At 34.2% G+C, this 14,795-nt stretch overlaps 2 protein-coding genes across 8 annotated transcripts; both read left to right on the top strand.

Annotated features, from left to right (window-relative positions):
- Positions 327-2,056, top strand: LOC104731521 (UPF0725 protein At2g20620-like). 6 transcript variants are annotated; one of them, XM_010450920.2, is made up of 7 exons: positions 327-420; positions 578-762; positions 860-973; positions 1,095-1,296; positions 1,428-1,549; positions 1,619-1,702; positions 1,809-2,056. In XM_010450920.2, the coding sequence occupies exons 2-7, from the start codon at positions 634-636 to the stop codon at positions 2,019-2,021; spliced, it is 864 nt and encodes a 287-aa protein (XP_010449222.1). In that variant the 5' UTR covers positions 327-420; positions 578-633; the 3' UTR covers positions 2,022-2,056. The 6 variants fall into 6 exon arrangements, with proteins under 6 accessions (XP_010449222.1, XP_019089297.1, XP_010449223.1 ...); XM_019233752.1 differs by having other exon boundaries at positions 592-762; XM_010450921.2 differs by having other exon boundaries at positions 606-762.
- On the top strand, positions 7,466-9,498 carry LOC104731522 (UPF0725 protein At2g20620-like). 2 transcript variants are annotated; one of them, XM_010450926.1, is made up of 7 exons: positions 7,466-7,572; positions 7,936-8,083; positions 8,183-8,323; positions 8,435-8,636; positions 8,768-8,889; positions 8,964-9,047; positions 9,153-9,498. In XM_010450926.1, the coding sequence occupies exons 2-7, from the start codon at positions 7,955-7,957 to the stop codon at positions 9,363-9,365; spliced, it is 891 nt and encodes a 296-aa protein (XP_010449228.1). In that variant the 5' UTR covers positions 7,466-7,572; positions 7,936-7,954; the 3' UTR covers positions 9,366-9,498. The 2 variants fall into 2 exon arrangements, with proteins under 2 accessions (XP_010449228.1, XP_010449227.1); XM_010450925.2 differs by having other exon boundaries at positions 7,488-7,572; positions 7,928-8,083.

Genomic DNA, 14,795 nt, shown 5'->3' on the forward strand with positions numbered 1-14,795 from the left:
AAACTTTATTAAAAATGCCATTATAAATCAGATATTTATCCAAATATGTGTGTAAAGTTATAAAAACTAAACACAAACTACCTTCATTTGTTTGTAAAATTATATATATACTGTATGCTCAATTAAAAAGCTAAAAGTACAAATATATTTGTCCAAATTATAACAAGAGAAAAGATTTATATAATACATTAGTCCAAAATGTTGTGTCAAAGTTTGAGTTAATAAAAAGGAAAAAGGAAAAGTAGCCCCTCAAAAGCTAAATCTTCTAGTATTAATTATTTTAGGCCTAAAAAGATATCTAAATCCACAAATTCAAACCATCCAATTGTATCTCTCTTTTTTTATATATACCAAAGACATTGGTGTTGAAGGTGTCCTCCATAGCGATCTTGATCTTATCGAACTTCATAGGTGAAGAAGGTGAGTAGTTCTGAAATGGAAACTTTTATGAGGCTTTAAGAATGAGTGTATTTGCGTGGTGAATTTGAGTTTAAATCTGCTCTTGCATGTCAATCACTTCTCTGCCGAGTCGTGACTTTTTTAAATTTTCTTAATTATTGATCGTGTGTGTGTTTAGCTTAACTCAAATAGATTCTAAATTCGAGGTTAAGGCTTGGTGATATTTGCAAAAAAATGGGTAACGGAATGTGGAAGCAAGAAGCCAGAGACACGACCGAGGAACCACCGCTGATTAATGAGAAGCTGGAAGATGAGAGACCTCAAGAATCTACCTACATCAAGCCACATGTTTGGAATCTTCGGGTAATTGGATTTGATTGTGGATGAACCTTAGGTCTCCACTGATCTGAGATATTTGCATTAAAAGGTTATATTACTTATTCTTCTGTGATCTGTTTAGAGAGAAGATACTGATTATTACAAACAACAAAGGGATGACTTTGCATTATATGGACCTAATCAACATGTAGACCTCTTCAGTAGAGTTGGACTTCATTGCTACAATCTGCAAAAGGTATAAATATTATACATATTCGTACATGTTCTCGTGATTTTACTGTAACTTTGAATCTCACTAGATCCTTTTTTTTTTGTTTTTTTTTGCTGTTCGTCTTTGCTCCTTTTTGATCTTGTAGGGGACAAACTTAAAAATTTTGAAGGTGCACAAGTGTGACTTATGGATAACCTCATTAATTACTTATTTCATAACTTTCGAGGCAATGGATCCAATAGGCAATTCCAGTTGTGAGTTCGAAACGCAAGTTAGGTATGCAGTTGAGAATATAGATTGCTTGAGCGCAATTACAACGCGATGCAAATTAAAGCCTAAAACTCCAGGTAAATATTAATGTAAAATGGGTGATGCACCTTTAGTTAAAACATCTCTCAGCGTGTATCTTCTTGGATGTCACTAGTACTATTTCAATTCGGCTAATGCAATATTGGTTGTGTCAACTTGTGTCTCTTAGAGGAGGGAGACAAATATCTTGAATGGAACAAAGATCTCGTCGATAATTTCTTCACAGGAGATATGCCTGAGTGGATGCGGGAAGACGCACTAACAGGAAGGGATAAGCTGCAATACTACGAGGTGAGCTTTTCAATGTGTTAAAGACTAATTAGAGATACCCATCTTCCCGATGTTGTTGACATGACGCAGATGAAAGATTCAGAGTTAGAAGAGAATGAATGGCTTCATCTATACGCAGAACTCGCATTGTTCTCCAAATGGCAATCTAAACTGGTGGGGAAGAAAAAGACATGACCAAAAACAAAGAGGGTTTTTTTTTTTGGTCAAGGCTATGAATGATCTCTTTTAAAACTTGGTTTTGGTGATGTGTGTAATGCAGAATGAGATGGAGTCTGCAAAGCCATTTGAGATGAAGAAGATAGTTGTAAGAACCAAAGAAAATGTGGAGTCATGGAAGAAGGTGAAGGCGGAGAATGCAATCTTCTACATTAGCTTCAAAACTCGATGTGGTCGAGACTTCAATTGTATTATAAGGAAAACAACAGATGGGAAGCCAGGCCATTTTTCCCTTGAAGTCAAGTGTTTGATGTGAGAGTTCCTCAGAATTATATTATAAATAATCCTCAAGATAATTTGTTAGAAATGCTTTTTTGGCATACTCTTTTTCAAAAATGCTCCTTTTTGAATATTTTCATTTTTGCCATCTTTTACACAATTACACTATGTTAAATTAATTTTTAGAATTTTTTTTTAAGTTTGGGTTCCCAATTTACATTTAGAGTATAGTTTTTAAGGGATATTTTTAGTATTTGGGATTTATGATTTATATTTTTATCATTTTATATATTAAAAATGGGTATTTTTGAAAATGGACACCATGAAAGGATATTTTAAAAAAATGACATAGAAAAATGGGTATTTTTGAAAATTTCCCAATTTATAATGTAAATGAAAAGTATTATTCTAGAAAAACCATATATGGTTACATAATTCATCAATAGTTATATCGATGATTCATGATATGTGTCCTTCCACCAAATCGATTTGATGTGTGTCTCAATGTTGTTATTTCTTGGAACATACAATTTACTAAGTGGATAAAGAAGTATGGAATTGAGAAAACAAAAAATGAGAATTTTTAAAAAAATTTAGCAAATGAGTTTGATATGCTTAAAGTAACTCTAGTGCTACTCTCTCAAATTAAAAAATCACTATAGTATTTAAGGATCAAATTCCACAGAAAGTCAAGATCACACAATAAATTATAAAGTTTTATTATTACACTAAACAGAGTTTGTTATACGAAACTCAACATATAAGAATTATTTAGTTACTAAAATAACACTAAAATCCCACACTAAAATACATATTTAATTAGTTATGTGTGGGTTACTAAAATCCCACACTAAAATACGTGTTTTTAGATTAAGATTGATTCTCTCTTTCATTCAAATTAGTTGTCGTTTAAAGTTTTTCATACAAATAAAATAAAAAATTGTTTAACCCTTTAATAATCGATTTTCTTAAAAATAAATTGTAACTGTCATTACAATAGCGTACTCTATATTAAATATTGATCGAAAAATTTACTTTAGTTAAAAAAAATAAGACTAATAAGAAGACAATCTTATCACTTGAATAAGATTTGTGTATTTCGATTTTAGCCATGTCAGCTTACCTTATATCTTATCTTATACTCTATTAATTGAGAAGTACAAAATTAAAAGTAACTTTAAAAAGTGTAAGAAATTACATGTAATTGCCATTAGAAATGGTTAAACAAAGGCTAAAACAATAGAGGCTATAAAAGATAATTAGTAATTAGTAATTATTTAAAATTAATAATCCTACTCGACTACACAACCAAAATCGCAGGGTTACATAGTCTTTATCCTCTTAATTTGTTTCACGTCTAAAACATTCCCTCAACAAAATCTTTATCTTCTTTACAAAAAAATATCATAAGATATTTCCTTAACAAAAATTTTATCCTCTTATAACTAAGAATATAATATACTCTTTTAAAAAACCAAATACCGTATCTTTTCAAAAAGTACTCACAACAATATCACTACAATACGATCCTAACCAAATAATCATCCTTCATCCTATAAATACAGCACTATAGCAAGGATTCTTACTTACTATATTATAATGTGTTTAAATGTTAGTTATAAATTCTTACTTATTTCAGAACTATAGCAAGGATTTATTTGTGGTTTCTAAACAAAGTTTTAAACTATTTTATTCATTATTACATCCTCAGTTTTTTATTCATGTCATATTTTCAATAAACATTTTAAAAATTGAAAAAATTGCAAAAATTCTAAACCAACAATTTTTGTCAAAAACCATTATATTTTTCAAAAAATTTCTAAAATAAAATGTTCAGCCCGCGGTCTATAGCGGGTTAGTATCTAGTATAAGATTATAAGTCAAATCATGACCAACTAAATTCATAGACTACAACTGATTCTCCCTCCCATTTTAGTTTTCGTCATTGCTTTATATATCGAGACTGGATAGTTCAAATTTCACATATTTATAGGAAAACTAATTGTCTTACCAACGGATTTGCCAACTATATTTTTACTTTACCTTTAGGCTTGCATATGTTAGAGGATACTCTAGTTGTTGTGGAGTCGCTTGTTGCGGCTAATGCCAATGAAACTGTGCTTTCAAGACATGTCCGTATGTAATATTTTCTTTTCTTTTGAATAAATTGCAAGGAGACTTGTCCACTACAAAAACAAAACCAAAACAAAAAAACAAAAACCTAAATTCATATTAAAAGTCATTCATGCAAAACTCATTATTTAAAAAACAGTTGGAGAACCCATTTTACAAATTTACATTGCATATATTAGTTAATTACGTTATCTAGGGGATGTATACAACTTTAGTGAGCGACCTGGGAGAGTCAAAATTAAAATTATGTGTTTATAAATAATTTTGTAATTGCAATTGAAGCAAAATCAATCTCATAATAGTAGCAAAAAGTATTATGTACATAAGTGAAACTGCCAATAATTGCGCTAATAATATTAGTTAAAATCAATAAATCTGTTTGATGTTATGTTTTATTATAAATTGGCTATAGTATATTTTTAGCTTAATTTATTACAAAATTGTTTGATGTTAAATCTATAATTTATTTTAGTTACTAAAATGACATAACAAAATAGTTTTATAATACAATGTCTTGTAAAATATTTAGAGGTGTTTGCTTGTTGGTAATAAATTGCATATATGTTATTTATATAAGTAATAAATATTAATATAACTTTGGTCGGGTCACATCAAACACTTGACTTCAAGAAAAAAATGGCATGGCTTCCCATATGTTGTTTTTCTTACGATACAATTGCACTCTCGACCGCATCGGGGTTTGAAGCTACTGTAGAAGATTGCATTCTCCGCCTGGATATGTATATGACCCATTATATCCAAATATGTATTACCCATATCCACAGCCGCTTCTGAGTGCATTCACGTATCCAACGTTATTATCCATGGGAGAAGAGAATGTTTGAAAGAAGAATAAAGTATGCTCTGAATCATGGATCATCGATATTGACTCCCCTGATTGTGTCGTCAATAAAGACTCCCCTGAGTCTTGTAGAGTCGATATTGACTCTCCCCATATCATGAATTAATCGTTGGTTACAGAATCCATTTGATATCAACGATTAATTCATGATATCGATGATCCATGATTCAGAGCATGCTTCATTCTTCTTTCGAACATTCTCTTCTCCCATGGATAACAACGTTGGATACGTGAATGCACTTAGAAACGGCTGTGGATATGGGTAATACATTTTGGATAGAATGGGTCATCCACAATCAAATCCAATTACCGGAAGAGTCCAAGCACGTCGGTTGGTGTAGATAGATTCTTGAAGTCTCTCATCTTCCAGCTTCTCATTAATCAATGATGGTTCTTGATTATATAATACTTGAATATATATATATATATTATGACTGGTGGTGGGTTTTTTTTTTGAAGAGAAAGTAGCCAGTTACAAAATCTTGAGATTTAAAGTATAAAAAAAGGACTAAAAAAATGAGGTAATTAATGCAAATAAATGAGAAGATCTACTTAGAGTTAGTCTAACCAAAAAAAAAAATGAATTATTGTAGATTTTGTTTGATTCTTGACAATTAATTTGTGGATTGACTTAATCTATATATAAAATTAACTTTTATCTCTTCTCTTTCCTCCACATCATCATCCACCTAAACAATGCTATATATCTTTTTTACATTAAAATTTATTATTTTAAATATTCATTCATTGCATATTCATTACTTATAATTAATAATAGTAAAAAATAAATAAAAAAAGAATTACGTAAATTTAATTAAAAATTTAAATTAGTAAAAACAATATAATGTTTTTTAGTAAATATGAAAATAACAACTACATAAAAATGAATGAAGTAACATACAGTAAATGAAAATTTAAAAATAGTAAAAATAATACTATGAATTTCTTTTAGTAATAATGTTATTATTCGAATTTTAACCAAAAAAAGATCATATTCCAAAATTTAGAATGGGTTAATGAGTTTTAGAATGAAAGTAAGATTTTAATGCATGGTGGAGTAAAAATACAATTTATGTAAATGTATTTATAATATTCTAAACATAAAAATAAAATTGAAGTGAAACATTAGTTTCTAAGAAACACATACAACAAAGATTTATTATTAAATTTCACTTAAAAAACAATAAATATTAATTACTCAACTCAACTTAAAAGTTTTGATCTAAAATGAAAACATTGTAAAGAAAAACTCTTGAAATAATAATACATCTAAAAAACAAAATCAATGGTCACAAAATATAGAAAAAATGATATGTAAGCCGTGACAAAAAATGACATGTGATTTTGTAGCATATCTCAGAAGGCATATTATCAACTGGGGCTACAATTCTATAACATGATAAAAAGATAAAATAAAATAAGTTTGAGATTTCATCAGTTTTATCAAATGCTTTTAACCCAAAAAATTGGCAGAAACAACATATTTAAAGTACACTACGTTTTTTTGAAAAGACGAAGCTGAGGTTGCATCAAAAAATTAGCATATAAGGTTTTAGAAAAATATGTAACTTGTATCAGTGAACATATATTCATTGTCGGATTCTACCGTTTCACCATCTAAGTATTCTTGACTTTGTTGGAAATTCTATTATTGCAAGTGATGCATTTGGACAATCCTAATGAGCGACCTGGGAGAGTCTTAAAATTATGTGTTTATAAATAATTTTGTAATTGCAATTGAAGCAAAATCAATCTCATAATAGTAGCAAAAAGTATTATGTACATAAGTGAAACTGCCAATAATTGGGCTAATAATATTAGTTAAATACAATAAATCTGTTTGATGTTATGTTTTATTATAAATTGTCTATAGTATATTTTTAGCTTAATTTGTTACAAAATTGTTTGATGTTAAATCTATAATATATTTTAGTTACTAAAATGACATAACAAAATACTTTTATAATACAATGTCTCGTAAAATATTTAGAGTTGTTTGCTTGTTGATAATAAATTACATATATGTTATTTATATAGGTAATTCACATTTAAATATATTAATCGGTCGGTCAACCATAAAGCGTGTCATGGTGTTACTTTTTTTTGTTGTATATATGATTTATTCAGTTTTATATATTAGTTATTTTAAATATAATGATATATTTAAGTTTTGTAAAAAAAAAAGATATATTTAAGTTTAGTTAAAATAGATATTAGTGTATTTAAATTTGAGGAACAATATATATGTATTAATGTATTATTAAAGATGTTAAGTAATTTTGTGAATTTTTGGACAGATGTTTAAGCTCTCATGCGACATGTGTTGCTCTCTGTTTAAAAGTTTAGAAGAAACTATACTTAATTATATAAGATTTGATTGGCCGTTGAAAAAAAAATATTAATAGTAAGATAAGATTATAATAAGTGGATGCTAGAAAGAGATCACTTTCCATATGTATAAAAGTGTGAAAATTGGGTCAATGTTTAAGAATAAAGTGTGAAAAAAAAAATTATATATACCCTATTTGCCTTTTACAAAGGATATTATCTCTTCTACTTGCGATCCTGACCGAGAATCTCATAGACGAAGAAGGTAAGTTCTGAAACTGAACTTAGTTGTCTGTCTCTAACTATGGACCGGAACTGGAGATCGATGTCTCCGGCAACTTCATCTTTTTCCAAATAGTTGTTCGGAATCATGGAACTTTTTACAAGGCTTTAAGAATTAATGAGTGATTTTTTCTATATGTTGATTCTTGGTTTTATTCTTTAATTGCATGGTGAATTTGAGTTGAAATCTTCTGTTGTTAATCACTTCTCTGTGGAATCAAGTTTTGATTCGTTGTCTTCGCTGCTCAAATGACGTTGTGTCTTCTCAATTATGTATTCGAGATTAGGGTTTGGTTTTTTTTAAGTCCGAAGATTCTCTTAAGAGGTTTTCAAATTAGGGTTTCAGTGAGATATTTGACGGAAAAATGGGTAACGGAATGTGGAAGCAAGAAGCCAGAGACACGACCGAGGAACCACCGCTGATTAATGAGAAGCTGGAAGATGAGAGACCTCAAGAATCTACCTACATCAAGCCACATGTTTGGAATCTTCGGGTAATTGGATTTGATTGTGGATGAACCTTAGGTCTCCACTGATCTAAGATATTTGCATTAAAAGCTTATATTACTTGTTCTTCTATGTGATCTGTTTAGAGAGAAGATGATGATTATTACAATAAACAAAGGGCTGATGATTATTACAAACAACAAAGGGCTGACTTTGAGTTATATGGACCTAATCCAAGAATAGACCTCTTCGGTAGAGTTGGACTTCATTGCTACAATCTGCAAAAGGTATAAATATTCCTACAAGTTCTCGTGATTTAAGTGAAACTTTGAATCTCACCAGATCCTTTTTTTTGGTTTTTTTTTTGCTGTTTGTCTTTGATCCTTTTGATCTTGTAGGGGACAAACTTAAAATCTTTGAAGGTACTCAATTGTGACTCATGGATAACCTCATTAGTTACTCATTACATAATTTTGGAGGCAATGGATCCAATAGGCAATTCCAGTTGTGAGTTCGAAACGCAAGTTAGGTATGCAGTTGAGAATATAGATTGCTTGAGCGCAATTACAACGCGATGCAAATTAAAGCCTAAAACTCCAGGTAAATATTAATGTAAAATGGGTGATGCACCTTTAGTTAAAACATCTCTCAGCGTGTATCTTCTTGGATGTCACTAGTACTATTTCCATTCGGCTAATACAATATTGGTTATGTCAACTTGTGTCTCTTAGAGGAGGAAGACAAATATTATGAATGGAACAAAGATCTCGTGGATAATTTCTTCAGAGGTGATATGCCTGAGTGGATGCGGGAAGACGCACTAACGGGAAGGGATAAGCTGCAATACTACGAGGTGAGCTTTTCAATGTAAGTTAGAAGCAAGGTCGTATATAAAACGGATGTGATGTTGTTGACATGATCATGCAGATGAAAGATTCAGAGTTAGAAGAGAATGAATGGCTTCATCTATACGCGGAACTCGCATTGTTCTCCAAATGGCAAACTAAATTGGTGGGGAAAAAAAACAGACTTGACCAAAAACAAAGAGGGTTTTTTTTTTCAAGGCTATGAATGAATTCTTTTAAGAACTTGGTTTTGCTGATGTGTGTAATGCAGAATGAGATGGAGTCAGCAAAGCCATTTGAGATGAAGAAGGTAGTTGTAAGAACTAAAGAAAATGTGGAGTCATGGAAGAAGGTGAAGGCAGAGAATGCAATCTTTTACATTAGCTTCAAAACCCGATGCGGTCTAGACTTCAATTGTATCATAAGGAAAACAACAGATGGGAAGCCAGACCATTTTTCCCTTGAAGTCAAGTGTTTGATGTGAGAGTCAGAGTCCCCCAAAGTTATATTATAAATAATCCTCAAATTTATCATGAAAATGAATGAGAAGTATTTTAGAAAAACCATATATGGTTACATGATTCATCACGTAAAATAATTTGAAAAGAAAAATAACCTTCTATGCCAAAAAAAAAAAAACGTTTGTAAAATGTAATTTATACAAATTGAGTTACGAAAATAAATAAACTCATTTTTTAATTAGATACATATAATTTCTAGTGCGAAGAACAACAAAAGCATCTTCTTCAATAAGAGTGAAGTGAGGCAAAATCAAATCAACAAAACTCTCAGTTGATCGAAACTCTCGTATTCCATCACCATCCTCTCTTTCAAATCAGCAACAGAGAGAGAGCCATAATAAGAGTTGCAATCTCTCTCTTGTTAGGGGTGGATCCATACCCCAAACAAGAGGCCTGACCCAAGAAAAGCCCATAATAAACCTCCAAAGGAAGGAAGGGTATTATGGTCTTTTACATAGACGAACCGACACGACTCCCTATAAATGCAGGCGTACGGTCTGCGTAAAAGGGGATCGAAAAAAAAGGAAAAAGGAATCGAGATAGCAAGTACAAGCAGCCCAGCTCGTCCAAGCAGAAGTCAACGGTTTAGAGTTAAAGACTCGAAGAATCGACAAGATAATATCTCGTCTATTACTCTCGTCTATATTTGTAACTCGTTTAACTCGTGTTGTAACCCGTCTTTTGTGTCTCGGCACCAATATAATAGAAGAGAACTTCGACCCTCCTTTGACCGAACTAAACATTCTAATTGTGACTGATACCGACATCAACATCTCTCTCTCTCTCTCTCTCTCTCTCTCTCTCTCTCTCTCTCTCTCTCTCTCTCTCTCTCTCTCTCTCTCTCTCTCTCTCTCTCTCTCTCTCTCTCTCTCTCTCTCTCTCTCTCTCTCTCTCTCTCTCTCTCTCTCTCTCTCTCTCTCTCTCTCTCTCTCTCTCTCTCTCTCTCTCTCTCTCTCTCTCTCTCTCTCTCTCTCTCTCTCTCTCTCTCTCTCTCTCTCTCTCTCTCTCTCTCTCTCTCTCTCTCTCTCTCTCTCTCTCTCTCTCTCTCTCTCTCTCTCTCTCTCTCTCTCTCTCTCTCTCTCTCTCTCTCTCTCTCTCTCTCTCTCTCTCTCTCTCTCTCTCTCTCTCTCTCTCTCTCTCTCTCTCTCTCTCTCTCTCTCTCTCTCTCTCTCTCTCTCTCTCTCTCTCTCTCTCTCTCTCTCTCTCTCTCTCTCTCTCTCTCTCTCTCTCTCTCTCTCTCTCTCTCTCTCTCTCTCTCTCTCTCTCTCTCTCTAACAATCAAACATTGAAAAATAAATTCCCCAAATAAGAGTTTAAGCGAAACCCCTCAAGGGTTTAAGAAAATTCTTAACGTCGACATCTCCTAAGCCTTGATAATCATTATCTTCCGGTTGCCATCTTTTGTTTCTGTTTTGGCTTGATGATGGTGATGATAAACGCGTCATGTTGATCGAGAGGTCGACGATAATAGAATAAGTAACAAATGGGATGTAGTTTGTGAAAGACAAATCCGATCAAAACAAGAAAAAGAGATTTGCTGAATAATACTCTATTTATTAATTGGATAACAGAGGTACTTAAATAGACCCTTACAAGCTTAACTAAGTGACCGATTCTAACGGACCTAATCAACGAAACAAACTCTCAACTCCTACAGACCAGGAGGACTTATTCAAATCAAAATACATTAGACTCAAACAAAATGACATAGTTTTTTATTCTTCAATCCCTCTCTTAAACTGAAACCATCTCCTTCAGTTTACTCATCTCTGTGACATACACCCATTCTCCTCCTGAGTTTCTCGAACACTTCCAACGTTACAGCCTTAGTCATGACATCAGCCAACTGATCTTTTGTTGAACAAAACCCAAGCTGTATCACCCCATCTCTTACCAATTCTCGCAAAAAATGAAATCTCACACGTATGTGTTTGCTTTTTCCATGTAGCACTGGATTCTTTGCCAACTTAATAGCGGAGCTGTTGTCACAGAACACAAGCAAACCTTCTTCCTCTTGAACCAACCCTATCTCCTCCAGAACATTTCTTAACCATACTCCCTGACACGCACCATAAGCTGCAGACACAAACTCAGCTTCGGTAGTGGACAATGTCACTATGGGTTGCTTCTTTGATGCCCAAGAGAAAGCTCCTCCTCCCATCATAAACACATAACCTGATGTGCTTTTACTGTCATCAACATCTCCTGCATAATCACTGTCTACGAACCCAAGCAAACTTGATTCATCACCTCTCTTGTATCTTATTCCCAGAGACAATGTTCCTTTTACATACCTTAGTATCCTCTTTGCTGCCCCCATGTGTTGCTCAGTAGGTTTCTCCATATAACGACTCACCAAGTTCACTGAGAACATCAAGTCTGGTCTTGAAACAGTGAGATACTGCAAACTTCCTACAAGTTGTTTGAACCTCGTCGGATCCACTTCAGCACCTTCTCCCTTTTTTGACAATTTTTGACCTGGAACGATTGGATTCCTCACCGAGTTGCAGTTCTCCATTCCAAACCTTACCAGCAGCTCCTCTGCATATTTCCTTTGATTGATGAATATTCCTTGTTCATCTTGAATGACTTCTACTCCCAGAAAGTATTTCATTTTGCCAAGATCAGTCATCGCAAACTCCTTCATCATAGACTCCTTGAACTCTTTAAACATCAGACTAGAATTTCCTGTGTAGATTAGATCGTCTACATAAACGCTCACTACCAAGACATCTTCTCCTTCAACCTTGACAAACAATGTGTGCTCACAATAGCATTTTTTGAATCCATTCTTTATGAAGTAACTCTCTATTTTGTTGTACCAGGCACGTGGTGCTTGCTTCAAGCCATACAAGGCTTTCTTCAACTTGTATACCTTGTCTGTTGCTTCTCTAATCTGAAATCCTTGTGTCTGCTCAACAAATACTTCTTCATTCAACTCACCATGCAGGAATGCACTTTTTACATCTAATTGGAAAACCTCCCACCTCTTTTGAGCTGCTACCGCAAGTATTGTTCTTATTGTATCCCACTTAGCAACTGGTGCAAAAACTTCATGAAAATCAATACCTTGTGTTTGATGGTAACCCTTAGCTACTAGCCTTGCCTTGAATTTGTTAACTTCTCCTTTCTCATTGAGCTTTGTCTTGAAAATCCATTTTACACCTATGAATTTTGCTTCTTCAGGCACCTCACTAGCTCCCAAGTGTTGTTTTCCTCAATAGACTTAATCTTTGCTTCCATTGCCTTTCTCCAGATTTCATATTGAACTATATCTTCATATCTCTGGGGATCTTCAGCAGCAATGAACAAGGCAATAATCTCTTCTTCTTCCTCTATTACGAGTTTTAAACCATCACAGACATAATCCTTCATCCAAACTGGAGCTTGTTTTTGTCGTGTCTCCATAAGCACCACTCCACTAGACTCTCCTACTGTCTCAGCCTCTGCATTCTCTGCTTGCTCATTAATAACATTCTCTTCCTCTGTCATTGGTTCTCCTCCATTTGTAGGCTCATCCTGAATCTCCTCCAAAGTAATTTTGTTATCTTCTTTTTCTTCCCAATCCCACGCTCTAGCTTCATCAAACTTAACGTCTCTACTGATAATGATTTTCTTTGTCTCCGGATCATACAGACGGTAAGCTTTTGATTCTTTGCTGACTCCAAACATTACACACGTTGTACTCTTCTCATCTAGCTTCACTCTTTTCTCATATGGTACCATAGCGTATGCTACACAACCAAAAACTCTAAGATGCTTAACTGTTGGTTTTTGTTTGCTCCATCTTTCCCCTGGTGTGACATCACTCAATGCAGTTGCAGGACTTCTGTTCAGAATGTGAACTGCATATTGAGCTGCTTCTGCCCAAAATCTCCTTGGTACCTTCATCCCCATCAACATACACCTCGTCATGTTCATTACGGTTTTGTTTTTCCTCTCGGCGACTCCGTTTTGTTGAGGGGTGTATGCTGCAGTGAGCTGTCTCCTTATACCATTCTCCTTACAATACTCCTGAAAGATTGTGGAGTTATACTCTCCTCCTCTATCTGACCTCAAGCATACTAGAGATTCTCCAATCTCTCTCTCTGCTGCAGCTCTAAATTCCTTAAAAGCTTGAAAGACTTCTGATTTTGTAGCTAAGAAATAATTCCAACACTTCCGACTAAAATCATCTATGAAATTAATCATATACCTTTTTCCGCTTTCTGAAGCTGGTGAAATTGGTCCACATATGTCAGTGTGCACTAGCTCAAGTCCTCTGCTTGCTCTCCATAGACTTTTCTTGGGAATGGCTTCACGATTCTGCTTCCCCTTCATGCATACTTCACATATCTCATCGTTGACCACAACTGAGCTCAACCCATTAACCATATCCTTCTCGACAAGGGTCTGTATTCCTTTGTTGCTCAAATGACCGAATCTTCTGTGCCACAGGTCACTTGTACCTTCACTGGACACCTGCAGACAACTTGGCCCCATTGTCTCATTTGAACCTCTTGCGACAGCAAGTATCATAAACATTCTGTTCTTCGACATACTTGAGTGCATGATCAACCTTCTCTATTGCTTATGCCACACTTCACAGGTGTCTTCTTCAATGATGATTCTGAGCCCCTTCTGTTGCAGTTGTTCCACACTCAACAAATTATTTTTTAACTCTGGGACAAAGTAAACAGAGGTGATTGTCTGCGTCAAACCGTTGATTTGAAGTTGGAGATTTCCTCTCCCTTCCACCACCAGTCTACGATCATCTCCTAGCTTGATGTTCTGACGGAAACTGTCATCAAATTCTAAGAACCACTCCTTAACTCCACACATGTGGTTACTGCATCCAGAATCCAAATACCACACATGTTCATCTTCAGCACCTTTCATGTTAACGTGTGCCATTAGCACTATGTCTTCATCTCCCTCTTCTACAGCAAAGTTTACTGCCTTCCCCCAGCTTGGACATTCATACTTGAAATGCCGGATCTTATGAAACTTGAAGCATTCCACAGTGTCCTGGTTGAAGCTATTGCTTCCTCGACCTCTTCCTCTTCCTTCACGGCCTCTTCCGTAGTAGCTTCCTCTTCCTCTACCACCTTCTGGCCTGTAGCTCTCCATCTTGAGCGCATGTTCTTCTCCCGTTTTCTTGTTCAAGTTTTGTTCATGAACCAACAACTTGCTTTGCAGCTCATCCACCGAGCTAAACATGTTTTTGTCATGCATTTAGTAAGGATAACTAATTGTTTTGCATAAGTTTCTAGTCTCTTTTGTACAAATTGCATATTTAGGTAGTTCTTGCATTATCTTCGCATACATCGTGCATTTTGGAGTATTTCAGGTATTTAGGAGACCTTCGAGCCAGGCCGTCCGAGTCGCGCTGTCGTGCCGTTCGAGTCGCGGTG

Source organism: Camelina sativa, chromosome 12 (genome assembly GCF_000633955.1).
Source record: "Camelina sativa cultivar DH55 chromosome 12, Cs, whole genome shotgun sequence".
NCBI lineage: Eukaryota > Viridiplantae > Streptophyta > Magnoliopsida > Brassicales > Brassicaceae > Camelina > Camelina sativa.

What these genes read in the sequence shown, in the direction of transcription:
- LOC104731521 (XM_010450920.2), top strand. Translation starts at nt 634, where the DNA reads ATGGGTAACGGAATGTGGAAGCAAGAAGCCAGAGACACGACCGAGGAA. An exon ending in CACATGTTTGGAATCTTCGG is followed by an intron (nt 763 to 859) that starts GTAATTGGATTT and finishes TGATCTGTTTAG; the next exon opens with AGAGAAGATACTGATTATTA. An exon ending in CCAAATGGCAATCTAAACTG is followed by an intron (nt 1,703 to 1,808) that starts GTGGGGAAGAAA and finishes TGTGTAATGCAG; the next exon opens with AATGAGATGGAGTCTGCAAA.
- LOC104731522 (XM_010450926.1), top strand. Translation starts at nt 7,955, where the DNA reads ATGGGTAACGGAATGTGGAAGCAAGAAGCCAGAGACACGACCGAGGAA. An exon ending in ATTAAAGCCTAAAACTCCAG is followed by an intron (nt 8,637 to 8,767) that starts GTAAATATTAAT and finishes TGTGTCTCTTAG; the next exon opens with AGGAGGAAGACAAATATTAT. An exon ending in ATAAGCTGCAATACTACGAG is followed by an intron (nt 8,890 to 8,963) that starts GTGAGCTTTTCA and finishes ATGATCATGCAG; the next exon opens with ATGAAAGATTCAGAGTTAGA.